The following is a 25,655-nucleotide window of genomic DNA, read 5'->3' as shown; positions in this document are numbered from 1 at the left end:
TTATCCATGCAACCAAAAACTACTTGTACCCCAAAAGCTATTAAAATAAAAAAAATTAAATATGAAAGACTTATACAAGAATGCATGAATAGGAATGTAAAAAAAAAAAGGTAGCAGGACATAAAATCCAGCAAAACTCCTTTAAAATTTTGGCACATGGAACAAAAATCCATTGAAATTGAATGAACTTCTATTACATGGCTTAATGTATTTTACCGGAATTTTGTTCCATGAGTATAGGTTGTTATGGGGTAAAGGGTGTCATTTGATGTGACTTGTGTTATATTTAAAACCAAGTACTAATGTCTGCTCTAAAAAGAAATTCTACTGAAACAGTATAAAATGAGCCAGTCTGGTGGGCAGAGATTAGGTAGGAAAATTGAGACAGGAAGGGATTCCCACTCTATTAAACAGCCTGAGTCATATGCACATGCCTAATAAACCTCTTTCAATTATGGTAATAATGAGCTATTCATCTGAAGAAAAAGAACAAGCTCAACTCTCACCCTGAGATTCAGTTTTTGGAAATGATTATATGAAGATGAAATATCATTCCTGAAATGGACTAAAATATCATCTGTAAGAATGATTTTGGCCTATTTTGGATAGATGCTGTCACTAAGAAGACACCTACTATTAAATCCCCCACATAGATTGGTACGTTTTCCTTCTCTTCAAGGGAATTTAAGAGTTTATATCTGGACATAAGTTAGTTTTAGCTTTGGCACATGAAAAATACTTTGAGTCCCATTTAGCTAACTCCTCTGTGCTGTCTGTAGATCTGGGCCATTTGGAGGCATTTGTACTAGGGAGGGGAAATACTCATACACCATCAAATGGACAAGAATGGTAACTGACATAGTTTCCAGCATTAAGCTTATTTAAAAAGAAAAGAAAAGAAAAAAAAATAACAGAATTTTGTCTAAGACTATTAACACAAAATAGAATTATTTTATTTATTTATTTTTTATTTAGAGATGGAGTTTTGCTCTTGTTGCCTAGTCTGGAGTGCAATGGCATGATCTCAGCTCACTGCAGCCTCTGCCTCCCAGTTTCAAGCAATTCTCTTGCCTCAGCATCCCGAGAAGCTGGGATTACAGGCGCCTGCCACCAGGCCCTGCTAATTTTTTGTATTTTTAGTAGAGATAGGGTTTTGCCATGTTGGCCAGGCTGGTCTCGAACTCCTGGCCTCAGGTGATCCACCTGCCTCGGCCTCCCAAAGTGCTGGGATTACAGGCATGAGCCACTGCGCCTGGCCTATCTTACTTATTTTTTAGAGACAGGGCCACATTCTGTTACCCAGTCTGGAGTGCAGTGGCATGATCATGGCTCACTGCAGCCTCAAACTCCTAGGCTCAAGCGATCCTCCTGCCTTCGCAGCTGGTACTACAGGCACGCGCCACCATGCCCAGCTAAAATTTTTAATTTCTTGGTGCGTCCTAAAACCCACAGGATGATTGTTGATCACAAGCAGAGAACCAGAGATGAGCTTACAGATGACCTGAATTAGGATGACAAACCATAAGATCATGTATCTCATAGATAGTAAACTTTAAATTTTAACTAAAACATCTGTGTGATTAATAACCATTATTATTTCTGTTTGTGTGATAAGGAGTGAAGGGAGACTTCAACATGGTTGAAGTAATTGGTATAAAAAAAATCTCTGTGGAAGTCTTCTGTAGGAGAGGTAAGAATAAAATCAAAGACTTTGTCCCTAATATATACTCTCATGTTGCTAGCTGATGTTTTCTTGGTGGTACACTGAAACAACAACTGTTAGCGCAAAAGTAATTGGCTATAACCCCAGTGTTCTAAACTGTGCCACTCTGTGGGTACAAATAATGTCCCATTATCATTCTTACCGGCATTTGGCCAGCCTGCTTGTGGAGGGGTCGGCTACCTTACCAGGCCACTCCCACATTTTAGGTCCCCTTATCAGACACTCTGATAAGGTGTCTGCTGGCAAACCTCGGGTCCTGGGGCTGCTGCTTTTGAAGGAGGACTGTCCTTCCCAGCCAGCTGCAAAACCCCAGGGGCCCCACAGGCTATGAAGCTCCTTCATTCTTCATGGAGCCAGAGCAAGGCTGGGTCCAGAACAGAGGGAGACCAAAGTTCCTTTCTCCAAAGGGACCACACACTGAAGTCCTTTCCATTTTTGTGTCTCCTGCCACCCCATCCAGATACCCACATACGTGTAGCTTGTGTCTCACCGGCCTTCTTTCCCCTTGCAAATGTCTTCTGTAGGTAGGTGCCTGGGGAGGTCCAGCCCCATCTGTGCATTGGTATTGTCCTCCTCTGGGAGCACTCTACTAGGTCTGCAAGATTCTCTGCTAGGCTTTTTAAGGGTTACAGAAGTGAGTCCAGCAAGTTAGCGGTGGAGGTGACGTGTACAAATCATTAGAACCCAGGGCTGAAAGTGATGTGGTGACTGCCACTCCCAATACTTCCAGCTGTGTATCCTGTTCTGATCCCCTCCCCCTGGAATGCTCATCCTGCTGCTTTTTGTTTCCTGCCTGGCAAACTTCATTCTTCCTTTGAGGCTCTGCACAGGTAAACTCAAGGGTTACCCTGCGCTTTGTTTTTTGTTTTTTTATTTTTATTTTTATTTTTTTTTGAGACGGAGTCTCGCTCTGTCGCCCAGGCTGGAGTGCAGTGGCGCAATCTCGGCTCACTGCAAGCTCTGCCTCCCGGGTTCACGCCGTTCTCCTGCCTCAGCCTCTCCGAGTAGCTGGGACTACAGGCGCCCGCCACCACGCCCGGCTAATTTTTTGTATTTTTAGTAGAGACGGGGTTTCACCGTGGTCTCGATCTCCTGACCTCGTGATCCACCCGCCTCAGCCTCCCAAAGTGCTGGGATTACAAGCGTGAGCCACCGTGTCCGGCCCTACCCTATGCTTTGAAATCTTCTTGACGCTAATGTTTTTGCTACACTGTGTCATACTTCCATTACAGTAATTATTTTTTCAACGACTTTTTTTAAAAAAAGTATAAGTGACAATAACACAAACTGTACATATTTAAAGTAAACAATTTGAAAACAAGTCTCACATGAGGAAGGCTACCATTATTACTTTCTTGACCCAAGGATGGCTCTATAACACCTATTCATTGAAGAAAAATAAGCAGAAGTGTTAGTTGCCAGCCCCTGGCAACCACCATTCTCACTGCTTCTGTGTGTCGATTTTAGATTCTACATATAGGTAATGACATATAGGTACTTGGCTTTCTGTGTCTGGCTTAGTTCACGCAGTGCAATGTCTATGCTGTGTGTGTGTGTGTGTGTACACATGTGTGTGTATGAATAATATATGATGTATCAGAAATGTGACTATAGTTAACAATGAGGATAGATCTTAAGAAATTTACTAGGAGGTGGCTGGGCGCGGTGGCTCACGCCTGTAATCCCAGCACTTTGGGAGGCCGAGGCGGGCGGATCACGAGGTCAGGAGATCGAGACCATCCTGGCTAACATGGTGAAACCCTGTCTCTACTAAAAATACAAAAAAATTAGCTGGGCGAGGTGGCGGGCGCCCGTAGTCCCAGCTACGCGGGAGGCTGAGGCAGGAGAACGGCGTGAACCGTGGGGGGCGGAGCCTGCAGTGAGCCGAGACTGCGCCACTGCACTCCAGCCTGGGTGAAAGAGCGAGACTCCGTCTCAAAAAAAAAAAAAGAAATTTACTAGGAGGTAATGTTCTCATCACCAAAAAAAGAAAAGAAAATGGTAACTATGTGAGGTTACTGATATATTAATTAGCTTGATTATGGTGATTATTTCACAATATCAAAACATCAAATTGTTTACCTTAAATACATACAATTTTTATTTGTCAATTATACCTCAATAGAGCTAAAAAAAATGAAATTTTTGTACTAATGATTTAAAATCTCAATTTTACCTCTGAAGTCAAGTCATTACTTGCACTTAAGTATCTACATGAAACGAAATAGAACAAACTGGTACAATATTTTTGGAAAAGTCGTAATAAACTATGCTTTGGTATGTGCCCAATTATATCAAAAGTTGTACTTATACCATGATACCTACACATAACAAAAATGTCTATGATTCTGTTTTGGGTCTGGATTATTTTGGCTAGATTATGTGCAAAGATTGTAAGCATTGTGCATTTTATTCTAAGGATGGCAGGATGCCACTGGAAGTACATACTGAATAAACTGTTCGGCTAAATTCCCCTGTACTGAATGAAAGGGCTAGAAGCCTGGGAACTTCATATGGGTTCTGATGTCAATTCCATCAATGAGATGCCACATTTCATTCATTGAGGTGTTGCCTACAAAGCCTTAACTATTTACTATCTGATCCTTCACTGAAAAAGCTTCTTGACCTCTGATTCAAACAATGAGTTCTTGGGAAAGAATTAGATAAACATATCGAAAAACAGAATAGAGAGTCTGGAGACAAATCCATGTATTTATGAGAAGCTCAACTATTGACATAGGGTATTTCAAACCAGTGACGGGGGGAATGGGCTATTACACTGATAGTATTATAATAACTTACTGACCATTGAAAAGAAGAAAACTAGAATCCTACATTGTAACATCCACAACTAAAACAAAGTATAAAAGAATTAAAACAAAATAGAGGACACTGTTAGAATATTGGAGCAGGAAAGATCTTTTTTCTCTGACATAAAAATTAAACACTTTGCTAGTGTAAAAGGCACATAAAAAAGGTTTGCAAGAAAGTTGCATCATATATAATAGATAAATGAATAAGAGTTAAGGAGTTCCTAGAAATTAGTTTTCGAAAAGTGGCAATGGGTAATGAACAGGCAATTTGCAAAGGAAAAACAGTCAATGCTCAAGCTTAGAAGTAACTGGGAAAATGCAAATGAAAACAACAAGATATCAACTTTTCCTTCACCATACAGACACACCGATAAAAAAACCCAGATGATAATCACTGGCAAAGATATGTAAAAAGTACTTTTTTTTGGTCTTTTTTTTTTTTTTTTTTTTTTTTTTTTTTTTTTAAGACAGGGTCTTGCTCTGTCACCCAGGCTAGAGTGAAGTGGCGTGATCATAGCTCACTGTAGCCTCAACCTCCTGGGCTTAAGTGATCCTCCTGCCACCTCAGCTTCCCAAGTAGCTGAGACTACAGGTGTGCCACCATGCCTGGCTAATTTTTTCACATTTTTGTTGAGATGAGGTCTCACTATGTTGCCCAAGCTGGTCTTGAACTCCAGACCTCAAGCAATCCTCCTGCCTTGGCCTCCCAAAATGCTAGGATTACAGGTTTGGGCCAACACGCTGGGCCAAAAGTACTCTTGAAACACAATCCAAAGTAACTGTGGCTTCTGACGCCCAGAACCACAATTCCTACTCAAGGTATCCTTATTAGAGGCATTCAAAGAGGCATTTGATCTAACAGTGTTTGTAATAATAACAAGCCATACATAATCTCAGTGTCCACTGAAAGGAATTTGATTAAATTATGGCAAATTCATACAAAATATTTTGCTTCTGTTTTGAAGAATGAAGAAAATCTCTATATATTCACTTGAAAGGTCTTCAAATACATTTTATTATAAGAAAAATCAACTCTTAGAATGGAATTTATCTTTGTGGTAACAGCAATGAACAATTCTTTCAATAATTCACCTTAGAAAGCAGTGATATTGATATTTATTTACTTTTTTGTTTTGTTTGTTTTTGAAACAGAGTCTCCATTTGTCACCCAGGCTGGAGTGCAGTGGCACAATCTCAGCTTACTGCAAGCTCCACCTCTCAGGTTCAAGTGATTCTCCTGCCTCAGCCTCTTGAGTAGCTGGGATTACATGCGTGCACCACCATGCCTGGCTAATTTCGTATTTTTAGTGGAGATTAGGTTTCACCATGTTGGCCAGGCTGGTCTTGAACTCCTGACCTCAACTAAGCCACCTGCTTTGGCCTCCCAAAGTGCTGGGATTACAGGAATGACCCATCATGCCTCACCAGAAAGCTGTGATATTGATATTTAGTAATGATACATATTGTTGAAAAAAATCAACTTTTGGAAAAAATGCTCTTAGTACTATATAACTTAGGAATTGGAAAAATATATACATATTTTTCCAAATATGTATATATTTTCCATATATAATGCACAGGGAAAATGAAATGGCACATAAACTCTTGATAGTAATCTCCGGGTAAGGAAATAATCTCTGGCTTAGAGTGCCAGGGATGTTGAGATTTTGGTCTCTTCCCATTTGTATAATTTGATCCTTTATAATGAGTATGTAGTATGTGTCAGTTATTCAAATCAAAGAAAGCCTATTAGACTCATGTATATAGTAATTTATTTTGTGGCCAATTTTTTGGTGTGCTTTTCCTTAGAAAATATAGATATCTTTTTTTAAGTCCTAGAAAATATCTTAAGCTTTACAAAAGATATTCAGGGAAATTAAATACCACATGTCTTCAATACTAAGACATTGATTTTAAGATACATCATTAATTTAATAACAGCTTTTCAGAAAAATCCAGGACATACAATTTTATACATCACATTGAATGTTTAAAATGATTATAAGATGCATTTCAACTTCACGAATGTTTTTTAGATAAAATGATAATTACAGTAGTATCACATTTTGCAGAGAAGTGTAGGTAAGTAAGATTGGAGGCTTGATTCTCCCCCATTCATAAATGAATACGTATGTGCTTGCAAATTGTTAAGGATCAGGTTCACGTGCCTCTGGCAGGAATCTTTGCAGGAGAAAAGACAATCATCGGTAAACCCACTGCCCACTAGAAATGCCTGCATGAGTGAAGCATATTCCTCCTGAGGGATGCAAGATCTCACCTTATTTGGAAATGGAAATTTGGTTGGTTCCACTTTGCCAGGTGCTTGAATAGCAGAAAGTGGTGGAAGCCAGGTCATCTCCTAAAGGATGGGATAAAAACAAACAATATTGTGATACAGACAATATTTAAAATCAGCAGTATGTAAAGCAGCTGTACAAGCGGGCCTTCATAAGGCAGGGAAGGTGTAGGAAATGCACAAAGGCCGAAAGAATTAAAAAAAAAAAGATGTGAAATCCACTTTTATGATTTCATTTCCTAATTTTACCAATTCTTGATTCCTTGGCTCTCCCCATGCTCCCTTTATACCTTAAAAAGGTTTGCAAGGCTGTCCTATTTTCACTTCATTTAAGGTCCTGAGTAAAGGGACAATCTAGTAGCAAAAGTTCTATGGAAAATGCCACATGAAGGGGACTTGGACTCGATCCCACAGAATTCACAGGGTGTCTCCAAAGAAATGCATCAGGTACTTTTAACTTTATGGATCTTTATTAGAGGAGTTATTTATACAATTAGAAATAAAGTATCAGTTCTCGATAAGGCCCACACATCACTTTGGTCTTCATAAAAATGTCATTCATGGAGAGTGAAAAAACAAATCACGCCTATAATACAGAGACAGAATGGTGTCATTTCTTATAACACAGTATTAAGAACACAACATGAGCTTAACATGGAATAATTTGTCATACACTTTTTGACACACTTTCTCTAAGCCTTGGGAGAGGGAGAGAGGGGTTGTTTTATTCACTTCCAGTATTCACCTTCAGTTTCATCTCCGGAAGAGAGTTCCAATCAATAAATGATTACAGAATTACATTGAGGACGCCAACTTGGCGTTTATGAATTGGATCTGAACCCTATTATTATTATTATTATTTTTTTTTTTTTTTTTTTGAGATGGAGTCTCACTCTGTTGCTCAGGCTAGAGTGCAGTGGCGCAATCTGGCTCACTGCAACTTCTGCCTCCCAGGTTCAAGTGATTCTCCTGCCATAGCCTCCTGTGTAGCTGTGATTACAAGTGCCTGCCACTATGCCTGGCTAATTTTTGTATTTTCGGTAGAGTCGGGGTTTCACCATGTTGGCCAGGCTGGTCTCGAACTCCTGACCTCGGGTGATCCACCCACCTCGGGCTCCCAAAGTGCTGGGATTACAGGCATAAGCCACTGCGCCTGGCCGAACCCTATTTCTTGATTTGCCTGCACTTCCAAACCCAAGCAAGCACAGAAGCAGTGGTCGATCCATTTTCAGAAAAGTGAGAAATTCTCTCTCTTGAGGTGAGGACATTTCCTTACCTCCCTTTGGTGGGTGGGTGTTGAAAAGCGATTCTATCAGGCTTTTGGAATGAAAGAGCTCTTGGAAATGGCCATGTGCCTTCTTTTCTTGGGTCATTCACCTCCCCCCAGCACCTTAGATAGTGCAGAACCCACACAGGAAGCCGTGGGAGGGCGAGTGTGTTCAAAGCCATGCAGGAAGGATTTACTGACCCCATATCATATAACCCACATGACACAGGCAGTAGGTGGGTTAGGCACATATGCATTCCAGGTGTCCCTTCTCCATTCTGCTGTTACCAATGCTCCCCCAGGAAAGCAAAGGCGGATCCAGTGATCCTTTAAAATGTCCCTCTCTCCTCCCATCTCTGCCCTGCTGGTGCCTTGGTCTCCCTTTGAGGAGGCTGATAAGCAGGACTGTCAAGTTTGTGCCTACAATGGCATCTTTGTCCATGGAGTCAAGGGACTATTCGTCATTCTCAGAGTTGGGCCACCTTGTCTAGGACCCGGTCAGCTCTTACCCAGAGTGTTGCTACCCGATGAAGAAAGCCATGAAGACACAAGTGGGTTTTCTACACCTTGGCTCTCCCATAGGGCCATCACTCTTCTACAAGGTTTCTGATTTTCCCCTTCCATTTTCATTACTGGAGAGGATATGTGATTTTGCTATAAGTGGCCTCAAATCTTCTGTAGAGAAATTACTCATCAATTACAAACTATTAAAGTAATTGTCCTTTTCCTCTTTTGTTGACTGTCTGATGTGTCCCTGAGTCCATCCCACTGCTAATCAGCCACTCAATAGCTTCCTTTGCAATCACTCTTTTGCTTACACAATTTACACTGTATGATCCTCAAGGGCCAACATTGCAACGTACAAACTAATTACTCATGATTAAACATCAGACTTACACATAACACCCCGGTATGTTTATGTTAACTTTGCATACAGACTCGCTCTGTGTATCAGAATGCCTCACATTTGTGCAATTTGTCTCTGACTGTAGCTAAAATCCAAAAAGATAAACCATTATTTCAGTGTGTCCTCCAGCAACTCAGGAATAACTAAAATGGAAAGTCCATAAAAAATGAGTAACAGTACTTTCAAAAGAACACTTCCTAGACCAACAGCTTCTTACAACTGACACTTTCAGGTTCAAATCTGTTTAATACACCGTTTATCCAAGAGTGGAACAGCAGACAAACTTTGAGATACCACTAAGCTGTGATTCTTAAGGGTGGAAACTGTCCTCCTGATCTTTGTACCTTAATCAGGGTCCATCCCTGAGTACCCACTCATTCCCTGCATGAACATTTCCTGAAAACTCACCGTTGGCAGGCACTGTGACTGTGTCTTATGTACACGAAGTGCTCAGTTCAGCATCTACTGAATTTGAAAGTTACGGTATTGGCTCTGGCTGTGTCTATTATCAGTCTTTCTTCTCTAATTCCAGCTATGCTTGTAATCAATCTTTCCATTTCTTTCTTTCTTCCTTTCCTCCAACTCACCTGTTCATCCACCCAACCACAAAAGCAATTTCCACAGAAGGCAGATGACACATTCTCTTAGCTTGCTGTCCTCATATAAATACCCCTTCTCCTTTGAAGCTCTCGCCAGGTGGTTTTGGACCCTCACTAAAGATGCACTAAAGATGAGCTGCATCTTTCTCTGTCCACCCCACTCCTTTAAATCAGACTAATGGCTCCCTCCAAAATTGCCTCCTGCCCTCCCTGCCCTCATGATATCTTCCAAATTTTTTTTTTTTTTTTTGAGCTGGAGTTTTGCTCTTGTTGCCTAGGCTGGAGTGCAATGGCGCGATCTCAGCTCACCGCAACCTCCGCCTTCCAGTTCAAGCAAGCAGCTAGGATTACAGGCCTGCGTCACCACACCTGGTTAATTCTGTATTTTTAGTAGAGATGGGGTTTCTCCATGTTGGTCAGTCTGGTCTCGAACTCCCGAACTCAGGTGATCCGCCTGCCTTGGCCTGCCAAAGTGCTGGGATTACAGGAGTGAGCCACCGCGCCTGGCCCCTATTGGTTTTTAAAGGCAACTGGGCAATCTTACAGGCACCCCCAAGCATTTCTTTTCACCTTCTTGACATGTTCTTCTTCTGAGTCCATCTCTGCTCCCCTCAAATTTTTGGCTTCACAACCCTGACTTTAACTCTGACCTTTGGACTTTGTCTTGAAGATTTTCCAGTCTACTCTGAGCCAGCTCATTCCAGGGAATCTCCAAGCCCTATTTCTCATAGGTAAAAATCGGCATATTAAATTGCTCTTGAAATTCAACACCCAACACTAGCCACCTTGCAGACATCTTAGCTGGCTTCTCCTACACAAGAGGAGAATCAATGGCAGGTCCATACAAATCTGGATCAAGCCCTCATGTCTCCAATTTTGGATCAAGCTCTCATTCTAGCTTCTCTGATTCTATGCTTGGGCTCCTTAGGAAAAGGTAACTGTTCACAATGTGGGATACAGAAGTAGGACACGGACTTCTCTAAACTTGGGCCCTCCTTTCCTTCTCCTTTGAGGCTCTCGCCAGGTGGTTCTGGATCCTCACTAAAGATGAGCTGCCTCTTTCTCTGTCAATGCCACCCCTTTAAATCAGCCTAATGGCTCCCTCCAAAATCACCTCCTGCCCTCCCTACCTTCATGTCTTTCTATTGGTTTTTAAAGGCAATTGGGCAATCTGGTGGTGGCTTGGGCCATGTGGCTTGGGCAGTCCTTGAATTCATTCCTAGTCTGTTCCTTTTTCTGAGTTCCTCAGACATTCTTTCCACATTGGTGATTTTTCTTGAGCCTCACTTTGATTCCTGCTTTCTCACAACAGGTGACCTTGCCTCCTATGGCACTGAATAAACAAAGGCTTTTAAGCATAAATGTTTCCCAAGGACAGACCTGTGGGTGTTCATGCCTGACCCCGTTGCCTTCCCTCTGGTCTGACTGCAAGAGGATGAGTTACAAGCTAATGCCTGCCTGCACCCTCTGTCTGTCTGTTTCTCTGTCCTTGGGGATCTAGTTCCATCAGTTTCCCACTGGTATTGCTTTAATGTCAATCTTTCCTTCTCCACTGGCTTCTTCCCCCAAGAATGACAAATGATCTCAGCCCTCAGCCTTTTCTGACCCTGTAGTCCTCCTCCAGCTGCTCTTCATTTCTCTATTTCTCTTGATAGCTAACATTCTCAAAGAAGTATTTATACTTGCTGTTTTGACATCCTTATCTACCATTTGTATTTTTGACTTATTAAGTTTTTTTTGCAGATTATACACGTAAGAGTCCATATAATATTGTGCATATGTGTGTGTAAGCTTAAGATTAATGAAACGAATACCTATGAACTCATGATCCACCTTCACATTTCCAAGACCTTAGCAACCACTTTCAACAGAAGCAGCCCTTACATAAGCCCTTCTGTTGTCAAGGTCATTGGATTTCCTTGAATGCTCATTTCCTCCTGACTGTTTTCCCCACTGGCTCCCACGCTGTCCTCCTGGCCCAGCTCCACTCTCGGAGATCTCATGCTCATTCTTTTTTGCTGAAAATTCTTTTCTCTCACTGTTCCTTGGGTGTTTTGTGTTCAGCCTTCCTCTCACTATTCTTTCCCTGGCTGATCTTGCTACTGTGGCTTTAAAAACCATCTAGTATGCTGGTGATGCCTAAAAACACATCCAGGTCTAATGTGCCCACTCTAGATGTCTACTGAGCCTCTCAACCTGGGTGCTCATGAGCAATTCAAACTCACCATGTTTCAAGCTAAACTTATGCACCACACAAACTTTTCTTCTCCTTGTATTTTATATATGGCAGCAACATCTATTAACTCTTCATGTCAGCATGCCTGGAGTTATCCCAGATTCCTTCTCCTTCACTCCCTCTCTCATAATAATAACAATAATTCTCATTTATTAAGCATTTAAATATATTATGCATGATTTAAAACGCTTTACTTAATTCCCATACCCACCCTGAAAGGTAGGCTTTATTATTTTCTTACTTTATAGATGAGGAAACTAAGTCACTAAAAGGTTAAGTGGTTTGCTGAAGTTCACCCAGCAGCTGGACTTACCATATCCTGGGCTACCTCTAAGTGGATCCAAGACCTTGTACATTCTAGCCAACTCCTAAATCCAGCCTCCCAAGCTGAGATCCCCTGAATATACCATGCTTTGCACATGCTTGTAGCACCTCCCAACTTCCTATTGTTTGCTGGGTTGTTTACTCATCCATCAAGACCCAGCTCCATTTCCTCCTTTGCTATGAAGTCTTCTTTGGCCAAACCAAGCCACCGTTGACTCAGCCTTCCTTTGTGCCACATTTCCCACGTCCAGGTCTCTATTAGAACACTTGTCCCTTCTGTTGTGGTTACTTGTTTATACATCTGTGCCTCCCCTCTAATCTGTGATGAACCCCTCAAGGCTGTGTAATTTTTGTCTGGTGGCCTAGCACCTAATACAGAGCCTGGAGCAGAATGGGTGCTCACTTCATTTCTGAACAAGTACTAAATTGAACATTCAGCACTGAATCTCTGCAGTGTGTCTACCTTTCCCTCCTTTCTGTTACCTAAACTGCCATCCTAATCACACCTTCATTATCTTTAACCTGAAGTACTCTTATAGCATCCTGATTGGTTCTCTGTCTTCTGTTAGCAGTCCAACCTCCACACTGCTGCCAACTGAATTTTCCTAATTCAGAAAAACTTCTCTGCTCTAAAAATCTCCACATGTGGCCGGGCACAGTGGCTCATGCCTGTAATCCCAGCCCTTTGGGAGGCCAAGGCGGGAGGATCACCTGAAGTCAGGAGTTGGGAGACCAGCCAGGCCAACACAGTGAAACCCTGTTTCTACTGAAAATATGAAATTAGTCAGGTGTGGTGGCGTGCACCTGTAATCCCAGCTACTCAGGCAGCTGAGGCAGGAGAATCGCTTGAACCTGGGAAGTGGAGGTTGCAGTGAGCCGAGATCGTGCCACTGTACTCGAGGCTGGGTGACAGAGCGAGACTCCATCTCAGAACAACAACAACAAAAAAAACAAAAAAAACAAAACTTCATATGCATCATCACATCAGAATGATGATGATGATGGCAATGGTGACTCTGAAGATGATGACGCCTCCTGTTAAGTTTTAGTTTTCAAAATACATCCCCATGCATTTTGTCACTTATGCCCAACCTTTAAAGCAACAATTACCATCTCCATAGTACAGCAAGGAAGTTAAAGCTCAAAAAGATTAACTGATTAGTCCCAGTTCACTCAGTTCCTAGGTTTGGCCAGATAACTCTTTACTCCCAGTCCAGTATTTGTTTTCCACTCTATTGCATTTACCCTCAGAAACCTCACCCTAGTACTCAAGACCTTCTACAATAAGGTCCCAGTCTTCAGCTTCATGCCTTTTTATTGCTCTACAAATACTCTACCTACAAGAAAAACTAGCCTCTGCTTTTACTTACACCATCGCCTTAGTGTGTGAATGCCCTTCCTCATATGTCTCTGGGTCTCTCTTTATCCATTAAGGCTCATCTCAAACATCATTTGTGTCTTAAGGCTTTTGCAGATTTCCCTTCTATGCCAATATAATAGGACAGTTCTCTGCTCACGCTCCTCCAGAGCACTTATTTCTTTTTCTCTTATATTCTGTTTTGTGTTATGAGTTTTATGAATATGTACTTCCATCTACACCCAACCATTTATCTCTCTTTGAATGCTCTTTCTCCAATGTAAAATAAAAGCAATACTTAGGAATCCTAATAATCTCTTTTAAGAGCAGTTTTACTAGGCATAATCCCCAAATAGGAATTCTAATAATCCCTTTCAAGAGCATTTGGATTTACTAAACGTAATTGCCTAAAGAAGGAATATAAATTTCCTCTGAGAGGGATATTATCTACTTATCTTTGTGGAGACTGGAACATCTTACATAGTAAGTGCTCTATATAAACTTGTTGAATTGAACTGAACATCCATGTTTCAATGCAAACTTGCTTGCTAATTTTGCTTTAATTATAGCTAAGTATTTCCATGTGATTTTTCCATCTAACGAATTCTACTAACTACATGAAGGAATAGTAAAGAAAATATGGCTACTTAAAGCATTCAGGTCTGTAAGAATTTCCAAAAATGTAAGAATTATTTCTATGGATTATTTTAATACATTTGTAATGTAATGCAAATACAAAATATGTTATGTAATATACATACAAAATAAAATGTAATTTATGAGGTGCAATGCTTTTATAAGATTGATTATCCATTACATTAAAATTTCACAATAGAATTGCATGGGAAAATCAAGGGCAAATAGATTATCCTGATTTCCTCTTCTATCACTTGCTAGCCTCCTGAGCTTAGGTAAGTCACATGCTCAGTAAACTACCGTGATTTCCAGCTGTGGACTTTACGATCAATCAGATCTCAGTTTGTGGTACCTTACAACCACAGGATATGGGGATATAACTATCCCATGGTTTAGTCATAAAGATTAAATGAGATCATATATACATACATACATATATAAAGAAACTAGCATAGTTCCCCTCCCATTTAAGCATTCAATAAAAGACAGCACTGATTAATATCAAGCTGAGTTTCTGAATTGTCTCTAAAATGAGAAATATAACTTCATTCTGAGCTTTAGTTGTTGGGAGTCTGAGATGAGAGAATATATGGGAAAGAGATTTTTAAATAAAAGAATAAGTATCATGCAAATGTAGCCTGTAATTAAGCTAGGATTATTAATGCAAACTATGTATTACTAAAACAGAAAGATATTTAAAGAGATTATTACGATTCCTAAGTATGATCTGTACTTTTTATTGGAGAAAATGTCCCTAAGTTTTTTCATAAAAACAGATTTCTAACAAAATAATAGCAGTCAGTGGGATAATACGATTTGATAAAAATGTATTTCATTTGCACCTCATTTCTGGTAATGATTTAAAATATAAGCAAAGGTAAAATTTATCATTCCTGCTAAAATTGCACTTAGCTTGCTCCACATTATTTTATCACTGAGAAAGAATGCTATTTCATTACAAGGACACTGATCCCACGTCACTGTAGCCATGGTCCTCACCCCTGCCTGTGTTCCTGACTTCACCCCCAACTACCTTTCATTGCTGCTTTGCCTCTATTGACCTACTTTGGCCATCCTTTAACCACTTCCCAGACCATATGTAAGACAGGAAGAGAAATGTAATGTTTAAAGCCACTTACTCCAAAGTCTAGCTGGCGACCTTCGGATCTTATAAACTCCCCTGCCCTTTCTTTGCTCTGTCTGCCTTCTCTCCTTTTTCATTTTCTTGTCACTCAGGAATAAGGCTGCACCCTATTCCCCTAGCCTTGAGGTCCTCAGTTTTGCCCTTGGGTTTCTTGGTCACCTGCCCTTTTTTTTTTTTTTTGAGATAAAGTCTCAGTAAGTTGCCCAGGCTGGCCTCAAACTCCGGGGCTCATATGATCCTCCTGCCTTGGCCTCTTGAGTAGCTGGAACCACAGGTGCATGTTGCCATGTCCCACTCCTTAGCCTTTTAGATACTCCAAGTGATGGAACTGAGAATCCACACATCTGCCTCAACACAGCATTACCAGTCTCTTCTCCCTACAGAGTTGTCTAGTTACTCAAGGGATACATTCAGGTGACTTCTTATTCCTTGTATAGGCTTATAATGCCAAGACTCTTTATAGTAAACATACTCACTTTTCTCCTAAAATGAAAGAATAGATGGTTAAATGATAAGGATACAGAATATTGCTCTTCATAACTGTCTAACATTTTCTCTATCCTCTATATCCCAATTTTTAGGAGGTCATGGGCACATGGGCCAGTTTCCATTTTCACGTCTACTCTACAGCAAGACTGACACCAGTCTCCGAGAACCCACACACTGATGGTGCATAGACTTTCATGTGCTCAATCTGCACAATGTCCTCCATGTAGCTAACCACTTTTCTGATGCCAGTTGGCTCTGTCTGTTTTAGGACAAGTGACAGGAGGCCTCGGGCATCCCCACCCTCACGTAGCAGCTCTTTGTTATCAAAGGAGAGAAGAAACAAAAATAGAATTTTAGCCTGAAGTTAAATCTTCGAGTTCAGAGTGTGCAGCTATGAAGATCTGCAAAGTCTATTTAGCTTAAAAATAGGTTCAACTAGAAAAAATTTAAACCATGTTTTAATTTCCTTATTTAAACAAGTGAGGAGAAAAACACTTTTCCTGGTCTCTCTCCCTTGTCTGTCACTGCCACAGGAGTGTTCCATCTCGAACAGTTACTATGTCACCTTTGCTCCAAAGTTTCCAGTGACCCTGGTCCAATTGTTCAAGATGCTCTGCCACATGGCACCATCAAGGACCACTGTGGCATTACCGCCTGCTGCTTTTCTATACACTGTCTTCCCCAAGCCTGATGTCTTAACTTCCTGTCCTGCCCCACGCTTTCCTGCTCCCACCTTGTTTCACTTTTCCTTTCACGTTATTCCATCTCTCTTACCTCTGCATTCTTTCTCATCCTGGCCTGTCTGTGAAGGTGACCTGTGCTAGCGAGTGAGCCCTCTCTACCCTCCACTTATACATAATCAGTGCCACTTTTTTTTTTTTTTTTTCAAATGGAGTCTCTCTCTGTCACCCAGGCTGGAGTGCAATGGTGTGATCTCAGCTCACTATAACCTCTGCCTCCCGTGTTCAAGCGATTCTCCCGCCTCAGCCTCCTGAGTTCCTGGGACTACAGGCACATGCTACCATGCCCAGCTAAGTTTTGTATTGCTTAGTAGAGATGGGGTTTCAGCGTGTTGGCCAGGCTGGTCTCAAACTCCTGACCTCAGGCGATCCACCTGCCTTGGCTTCCCAAAGTGCTGGGATTACAGGTGTCAGCCACTGCACCCGGCCAATGCCGCTTATTTAGCAACTACATGCTACTCAGTGCTGTGAGCTTTCTTGTCATGTGTTACCACTATCAGAATATTTTTAAAATCCCTACTAGATTACAAACTCTTTGAGGGAAGGGATCATGTCTAATGATGCTCTTATAACTCCTCAAAGGCCTAGCACAATGGTCAGAATAATAGAAATTCATTGAACCTCTCTGTAATTCTCTTTTCTTGCCTGTAAAATAACGGTAGCAAGAAATTACACTGGTTTCACCAAGCATATGTGACTGTTGCGAGGATCGAAGGATCTGCCTGGCAGATGACCGCAGTTAACTCCAGAATTCTTTGTGCTCCGAAACTTACTGTTTTCTAAACAAGACAAGGGATGAATTCTGTGACTCGGGAATAAAAATGCAAGATGCTCATGTTGATGTTTATGTGTGGCAGTGGCTGCTGATCAGAGCATGATTTCATTTTCAGTTTCTGTATCAGAATCATCATTCAGCTTTTCAGTTCTTTCACACATATTATTCGTGTTATGACACTCTTATCAGATAAGTGCTGCCAACAACAGACACGGTAATTTTTACTGCACGGCATTTCATCTAAATGCCGGCAGCTACTGCCACTGTACCTGGTGAAGAGGAAAACACTCCTACGGGCCTGTACCTGGGACACCAGGCAGTAGCCCTGGAATAAGATCAAGTGGGAGAAACATATTCCTTCCCTAATGGGACTGCAGAGTGCATTCTGCCTGTCAATCCATTCCTGGCATTTGTGGGCAAAGACCCAACATTCCCCTTTAAACACAGATTCCAGGGTCAGGCTTGAAGGCTCAGAACTAGTAAGTCACACTTAAAACCTTTAAGTTGGCCTGTAAATCAACAAAAATTCACAAACAACCTTATTTTACCACTCTACAGTAAAACAACAACAACAACAAAACCCGTATAGTTTGAAAAGTAATAAATATAATGCATTCATATCGATTAATAGTAACAGGCCAGGAACAGTAGCTCACGCCTGTAATCCCAGCACTTTGAGAGGCTGAGGTGGGAGGATCACTTGAGCCCAGGAATTCTAGGTTTCCGTGAGCTATGATTGCACCACTGCACTCCAGCCTGGGTGACAGACGGAGACCCTGTCTTCAACAACAACAACAACAACAACTAGCATTTAAATGGAAATACTGATTGAAAACTTTTAGGAAAATGGTAGCTGCTGAAAAAAGTGTCTTTAAAAAATATCTATTTCTCATAGTATAGCATAGGCTGCTAAAATGCCAGAAACCAAAATTGCAACTGATTCAAACACAGATACAAATGAGCAAATAACCAAAAAGACTGCAAAAAAGAAGGTTAACAAAAATCATAGCAAAATCTTGTTTCTACAATCTGAAAACCTAGGAATATGTCCAGTTTGAACTGAAACAGGCCTAAGAAGGGGATTCCTGGGAGCTGTACACGTGTTTTCTGGTCTTATGCCGACCCACTGGATGACAGGATCTCAGAATGGGACGCTGATTAATCTACTTCATTGCAGTGCCTGAGCTTCTGAACTCTGCCCCTGCCTGCAATGAGGTTAATCATCAAGGGATAAAATGGGGTAACAATCAATAGAATCAGTTTGAGAGGCAGCTTTCAGTTCAGGTTTTGCAGACTGACCTTCAAACTGGAAACGCTGAGGGTAACTCAGACCTGTGCATCACACTTGCTCCTTGGTCTGTAGATTCTCACTTATCTAAAAGCAGAGGCCACAGGGCATCTGGCCTTTCATTACTTCCTTTGCATCGTCAAAAGCACTCCTTATTGCAAAGAAGTCAATTCCATGCCATTGGAGACCCCACCTTTCACCTCCTTGACTTCAGCTTCCCTGGAAACTGAACTCTCCACAGAGAGGATTAGAACATTGAGAAAAGTCAAGATACAGTCTTCACCTTAAAAGTTTGTTTCATGCTAGATCCCTTAACTTTGGACCTTTCTGGAGACTTCTTGTTCTCGTTTTGCATTTTTCCTCTGCTTTCTTTTGGGGCAGAGGATGAGGGTCACCTGTCTTACTGTCTCTCTGTGTCAAGTACATTCCTGTTCTATTTATTTACTTGAAACTTTTTTGAACAATAAAAATGAAACATTAAAAAAATTTATTCTTTGATCCACATGGCTTTCAATGTTCATTTTATTACTTGTGTTTAAAAAATAATATGATTCTCATTCTTTAACTTGGAGATTGTTTTTTAGAACTGAGCGTTGCGTTAAAATATTCAAAGTAGTAACATTTAGATTGGGTTTTCAGAATTTTAGGAAGATGATTTTGCTGCTGAGTATACAGCTGCATGGACTGAGTGACTCTTGTTAAACCCAGGTGACTCCAACTTCACCACGGAGCCCCTGCTGCAATATACAGACACCTGCCAGTTTCTGGCACTTTTTCAAATCTTGTGCTCATGCTGAGAAGCAATAATTGGTCTAATTTTAAATTTTAAAAATGCTTTTTTTTTGACAAGCAAAAAAAAAATTAAAACATTTGAGGGGCATTGAGAGAATTTCCCAATTTCTGAATCTGGGGCTGACACATCACTGTGTCATTTCTGAGCCAAATCATGTCAAATCATGTTAACTCGAGGTTTATAAAAAGTGAGCCAAATTTCTGATCGGCTCAGGAGAAAATGCATGTTACTAACTATGTCACTGACACTTTATTTCTGACTCACGTAATACTTTTTAGTGGTAGCACAAACAACCAGAAGTGAGCCTTCCTAACAGACAAATAGATGATCGTTGAACTAACTGTGGTTTACAACAATCAAACTGCTCTTTCATATATACTTAAAGGAAAAGATGGCATTATTTGGAACAGACTGGAAGACTGTGGAGGCTGGAAGGAGAAGGGGGTGAAAATTACATTCTTGGCCATGTTTTCCACACAACCCATTCCTGAACTCCTTTCCACAGACAATTTGGAAGTGTGCATTCAATAAAACCCCTGTGGCAATTGCAGAGAAGCAGAGTGTAGAAGAGATCAGGCTTGGAGTCAGCATCTGGGAAACCTTGTATAATTTTGGCCTTGCCATAAACCAGCAGAATGACCTCGGGCAAGTTTACTTTTCCGATTATTAGTGTCCTTATCTGTAAATCGGTATTAATCGTTCTATCTTGCAGGATTACCTGAGTGGTTAGTGATAAATATACAAAGAACCTAGTATAATAGCTGGCACATAGTAGGTGCTCATAAAAAATAATTATTGCTGTATTACTACCTTTATAACTAGTGTTGGCAGCTTCTGGATTCGACCTGGTGAGGAAAGAGGATGGATATAGAAGAAGTTTATGAATTTGTTTTTAAATCTATTTTACTCAGTTAATTATTTAATATTTAACTGGCTAATTATTCATAGTCAAATAGAAGGCTTAATAAAAATGTGCTTATTAAACAATAATTTGCTTCCTTAACTCCCTTCGCCACTAAAAAAGCATGTCCCTAAAGGGAAGGAAGGATGCTATCTCAGGGTCTGGAATTTTTCTTGAAAGGGACAGTTACTAGAAATCAGCATGCACCCTCTTTCTAGTTTGGGGCTCTACAGATTAGAAGCTTTGCCCTCATGCTATAGACTATCCTTGCAGGCACCAGCTCGGGTAGTATAGGAGGTGTTGGGCAAGCTGGGAGTGTAGGTGGAGGCTACCCAGCTATGATGACAGGGCAGTGATTACTGTCCAGGCAGGTGGCTGAGCAAGGTGACAAGCCTGGGCAAGAATAAACCCTGGAAACTACTAGGGCCAGGATCAAAGTTCCCGGTCAGGTGAGACTTCTGGTTTACCAGAGGGAAGGTACGTTAGGCCAATCCTGCCAAAGGCACATGACTTTCTCCCTTTCAAATGTTTCCCAGCTAAATCACTTCCAAATGAGCAGGCTTCTACTAACTTTATGCAAGTATTTTTCTCAGTTTTGAGAGGTGATTTATAAATCACTGAATGGCATTGCCCTAGGCCAGCAGCGATGTCTCTGGGTCTTAAGGATGAGTGTGAAAGGCAAGATGACTTTATAGGAAACAGAAAATGTCTACTAACGTGCTCCAGATATTGACAGTCAAATCCAGAGGCTGGAGGAAAGCTCGTTAGCCTTGGAAAAACCATCTTTTCTTTTTCTTTTCTTTCTCCTTTTTCAGAAATAAGGTTAAACTATCCTTAAGAATAAGAAGGAAAATATTAAAACAATTCCCTCCAAAACTTCATAGATCTTCAAGAAAAGAGAAGTTAGGACCAAAATATAAACAGGATGACAACTGCTTTTATTTGAAGAAAATAGAGCTTTCTAGAAGACTGAATTAGCATAGCCTGATAAAGTGCTTATACATTGGGAAAAGATATTCTATGGGAGCAAACAAAGATAAAAGAGGAAGACATTAAATTAATAATGGCTAAAGAAGGTGAGAGCCTGAACTCACTTGCTAAATGTGTCTTTAAAGAGGGAGCCAACGTGATCTTGCAGGAGTCTCTATGAGAAGGTGAGAAGGAAGGTTCTTGGTACTGAAGGGCAAATAGGCAATCTACAAATTTCAGACGAATGTTTTTATCCCTTGATGTTCACTGACAACACAGACACAGTTCCCTGTTTTGAAAAGAGGTGTAACAATCATGCTGAACAGTCTGAGACTTAATAGAGCCAATCAGTTCAGTTTCTATTAGTGCACCTGTACACTCAGGCATGCGTTCAACCAAACACACATTTAAACACTTGGGCTACTCTAGGTCTTGGGAAACAAAGCAGAATACAACAGACATGGCCCCTGCTCTCAGGAGGTGTAAGCACCATGAGAGGAGAGAAGCAATAAACAATGAACAAATACATGTAAACGCAACAGATCTATATTTGAACAGTTGCTGCATGGGTCTGACGGGTCTAATTAGCATTTTGGCAAAGAAGAAGCATGAGAAGGGCATGGATTCTGTGTCAGACATTTCAGGGGCTAGCTTGTGGAAAAGACATTATGTATGGTTTAAAGCTACAGGGAAGATTTTGGTTTTAATAAACTTCCTAACAATTTCTGTCAATAAACATTCCATAGGTGTTTTGTGCTAAGCACTGTTCCAGGTGGCTACATTCTGGTAAAATGAGGTAGACAGTAAACATGTATATGACACTATGTAACATCACATGCTGTAACCCAAAGCAGCATAATTTAGCATAATGTAATATAACATAGTAACCATTAAAACTGTGCATCAGTAAACTGGCCATCACCATCAGTAAAATGGTGAGCTGCGGCTGGGTGCGGTGGCTCATGCCTGTAATCCCAGCATTTTGGGAGGCCGAGGCGGGTGGATCACGAGGTCAGGAGATTGAGACCACAGTGAAACCCCATCTCTACTAAAAATACAAAAAATTAGCCAGGTGCGGTGGCGGGCACCTGTAGTCCCAGCTACTCAGGAGTCTGAGACAGAAGAATGGTGTGAACCCGGGAGGCGGAGCTTGCAGTGAGCTGAGATCACACCACTGCACTCCAGCCTGGGTGACAGAGCAAGACTCCGTCTCGAAAATAAAATAAAATAAAATAAAAAAAATGGTGAGCTGCTTAGCTTATCATGGAGGCATTTGGGATCACAAGCAGAGTGGGATGTCTCTGGGAATCCCCAGCCTGGAGCAGCTTCCTCTGACTTTGGTGGAGCCACATGCAGGGCTCAGGGCAACTTCTGCTCTCTATTCTTTTTCATGACTTAATTGTTGTGTCTCAATATTTTCGGTCTCTATTCCTGATTCAATGAAGTTCTTAATTTCATATGTGATCCCTGGTGGGTTTGGGACACATGATTTCATTTTAGTTTTTAATTTAATTGAAAAAGTGTTTCCATAATATTTTCTGCTTACATAAATAACATATGCTTCTGGTTAAAAGGTTAAACATTGCAAAAAAATAGCAAATGCAGGAGAGTGAAACCCCCCAGGATCCTAACACCTGCAGATAATATCAATGGTGAACAGTGTTAAGCACTGGGTAGTCATCTGATTTTTATACACATGCGCTAAGATGGGGATTATATTAATATATGTATATTTAATGAGGTCATACTGTTTGGTGAGATGCTCTTTTTCACTGAGCATCTTTCCCAACACAACATACAAATGTGTCTTCTTTTTTGTAGTTATTATTTTGGATTGGTTCATCTTTTAGTCTTTCTACCTAAGAATAGTTTACATACCATAGTTACAGTGTTATAATATTCTGTTTTTCTGTGTACTTACTGTTACCACTGAGTTTTATGCCTTCAGTTGATTTCTTCTTGCTCACTAATGTCTTTTTCTTTCAGATTAAATATCTCCCTTCAGCATTTCTTGTAGGACAGGTCTGGTGTGGATGAAATTCCTCAGCTTTTGTTTGTCTTGGAAAGTCTTAATTTCTCCTTCCTGTTTGAAGGATATTTTCACCAGATACACCACTCTAGGGTAAAAGTTTTTTTCCTTTGGCACTTTAAATATGTCATGCCACTCTCTCCTGGCCTGCAAGGTTTCCGCTGAAAAGTCTGCTGCCAGACGTATTGGAGCGCCACAGTATGTTACTTGTTTGTTTTCTCTTGTTGCTTTTAGGATTTTGTATTTATCCTTGACCTTTGGGAGTTTGATTATTAAATTTCTTGAGGTAGTCTTCTTTGGGTTAAATCCCCTTGGTGTTCTCTAACCTTCTTGTCCTTGGATATTGATACCTTTCTCTAGGTTTGGGAAGTTCTGTTATTATTCCTTTGAATACACTTTCTCCCTATCTCTCTCTCTCTGCCTCCTCTTTAAGGCCAACAATTCTTAGACTTGCCCTTTAGAGGCTATTTTCTACATCTTATACCTGTGCCACATTGTTTTTTATTCTTTTTTTTCTTTTGTCTTTGCTGATCATACATTTTCAAACAGCCTGTCTTCAAGCTCACTAATTCATTCTCCTGCTTGATCTGTTCGGCTGTTAAGAGACTCTGGTGCATTCTTCAGTATGTCAGCTGCATTTTTCAACTCCAGAATTTCTGCTTGATTCTGTTTAATTATTTCAATCTCTTTGTTAAATTTATCTGATAGAATTCTGAATTCCTTCTCTGTGTTATCTTGAATTTCTTTGAGTTTCCTCAGAACAGCCATTTTGAATTCTCTGTCACATACCTCTGTTTCTCCAGAATTAGTCCCTGACACCTTATGCCTTATCTAGTTCATTTGGTGAGGCTGTTTTCCTGGATGATCTTGATGCTTGAAGATGTCATTGGTGTTTGGGCACTGAATAATTAGGTCCTTATTGTAGTCTTTGCAGTTTGGGCTTGTTTGTAGCTGTCCTTCTTGGGAAGGCTTTCCAGGTATTTGAAATGACTTGGGTGTTGTGATTGACACTGTATCTGCATTAGGGGGCACCCCAAGTCCAGCAACATTGTAGTTCATGCAGACTCATAGAAGTACTGCCTTGGTGGTCTCGGATAAGATCAGGAAGAATTCTCTGGAATACCAGACACAAACTCTTGTTCTCTTCCCTTACTTTCTCCCAAACAAATGGAGTCTCTCTTTCTCTCTGTGCTGAGCAGCCTGGGGCTGGGGGTGGGGTGACATAAGCAGCCCTGTGGCTACCACGACTGGGACTGTGCTGGGTCAGATCTGAAGCCAGCACAATACTGAGTCTTACCCAAGGCCACTCCCTGGCTACGGCCTATATTTGCTCAAGGCCCTAGGGCTCTATGATCGGCAGATGGTGAAGCCAGCTGGGTTTGTGTCTTTCCCTTCAGGGCAGCGAGTTCCCCCAGCTGGGTCCAGAGATGCTGTCTAGGAGCTAGGGACTGAAGTTAAAAACCTTAGAAATCTACGTGGTGTTCTATTCTACTCTGGCTGAACTGGCACTCAAACTATAAGACATAGTCCTTCCCATGGTCCCTCTCCTTTCCACAGGCAGAAGAGCCTCATCCCAAGGCCACCACCACGACAGGCCCACAGGGATTACTGTCAGGCCGCTGCCGATGTTAACTTAATGCCCAAAGGCCCCTCAGTCAACCTGTGGTGAGTGCTGCCTGGCCTGGGACTCACCCTTCAGGGCAGTAGACTCCACTCTGGCCCAGGGAAGGTCTAGAAATGGTATCCAAGAGCCAAGGCCTGGAATCAGGGACACCAAGAGCCTGTTTAGTGCTCTACCCTGCTGTGGCCAAGCTGGTACCTAAGGTGCAAGACCAAGTCCCTTTTACTTTTCCTTCTGCTTTTCTAAGCAGAAGGAGTCTCTCATTATAGCCACCACAGCCGGGAATGTGGTGGGTCTCACCTGAAGCCAGCAGTCTCAGAGTCTCACCAAAGCCCATGGCATATGACCTGGGTATCACTGCTGGTTCAGGGACCAAGGGCTCTTTAAGTAAGCAAGAAATGGATCTTGCCAGGACTTGGTCCTTCCCTTCAAGACAGTGTCTCCTTCTGGCCCAGGGTGTCTCTCTAGAAATGTTTTCTGAGAGGTAGGGCCTGAAAATGGGGCCTCACAGCTCTGACTGGTGCCCTATCCCTCTGTGGCTGAGCTGATAACCAAGATGCAAGACACAGTCCTCTTTACTGGCCCCTCCTGTCCTTAAGCAGAAGGAAGGGGTCTCTTTTGAAGCTATGAGCTTTGTTGCTTGGGTTTGGAAGAGGGGTAGTGTAAGTACTCCCTTAGCTTCCCTGGATGGTGTCTTAGTAAGTCACGCAGCCCCCAAATCCATTGGCTCTGAGTCCAGCTCAGCACT

General features: G+C 41.4%; 1 protein-coding gene across 4 annotated transcripts in view; it reads right to left on the bottom strand.

The window, feature by feature from the left end:
• AFF3 (AF4/FMR2 family member 3) overlaps nt 1-25,655 on the bottom strand; it is a 564,533-nt gene that overhangs the window by 197,698 nt on the left and 341,180 nt on the right. For all 4 annotated transcript variants that reach the window (XM_030827298.1, XM_030827300.1, XM_030827299.1 and 1 more), the window contains one exon: nt 6,815-6,895. In XM_030827298.1, coding sequence (XP_030683158.1) covers nt 6,815-6,895 — 81 coding nt within the window. The remainder of the gene's footprint in view (nt 1-6,814; nt 6,896-25,655) is intronic.

This window comes from Nomascus leucogenys, chromosome 14 (assembly GCF_006542625.1).
Source record: "Nomascus leucogenys isolate Asia chromosome 14, Asia_NLE_v1, whole genome shotgun sequence".
NCBI lineage: Eukaryota > Metazoa > Chordata > Mammalia > Primates > Hylobatidae > Nomascus > Nomascus leucogenys.
The sequence above is the reverse complement of the archived record's forward strand: the minus strand, read 5'-3'. Positions and strand labels throughout refer to the sequence as shown.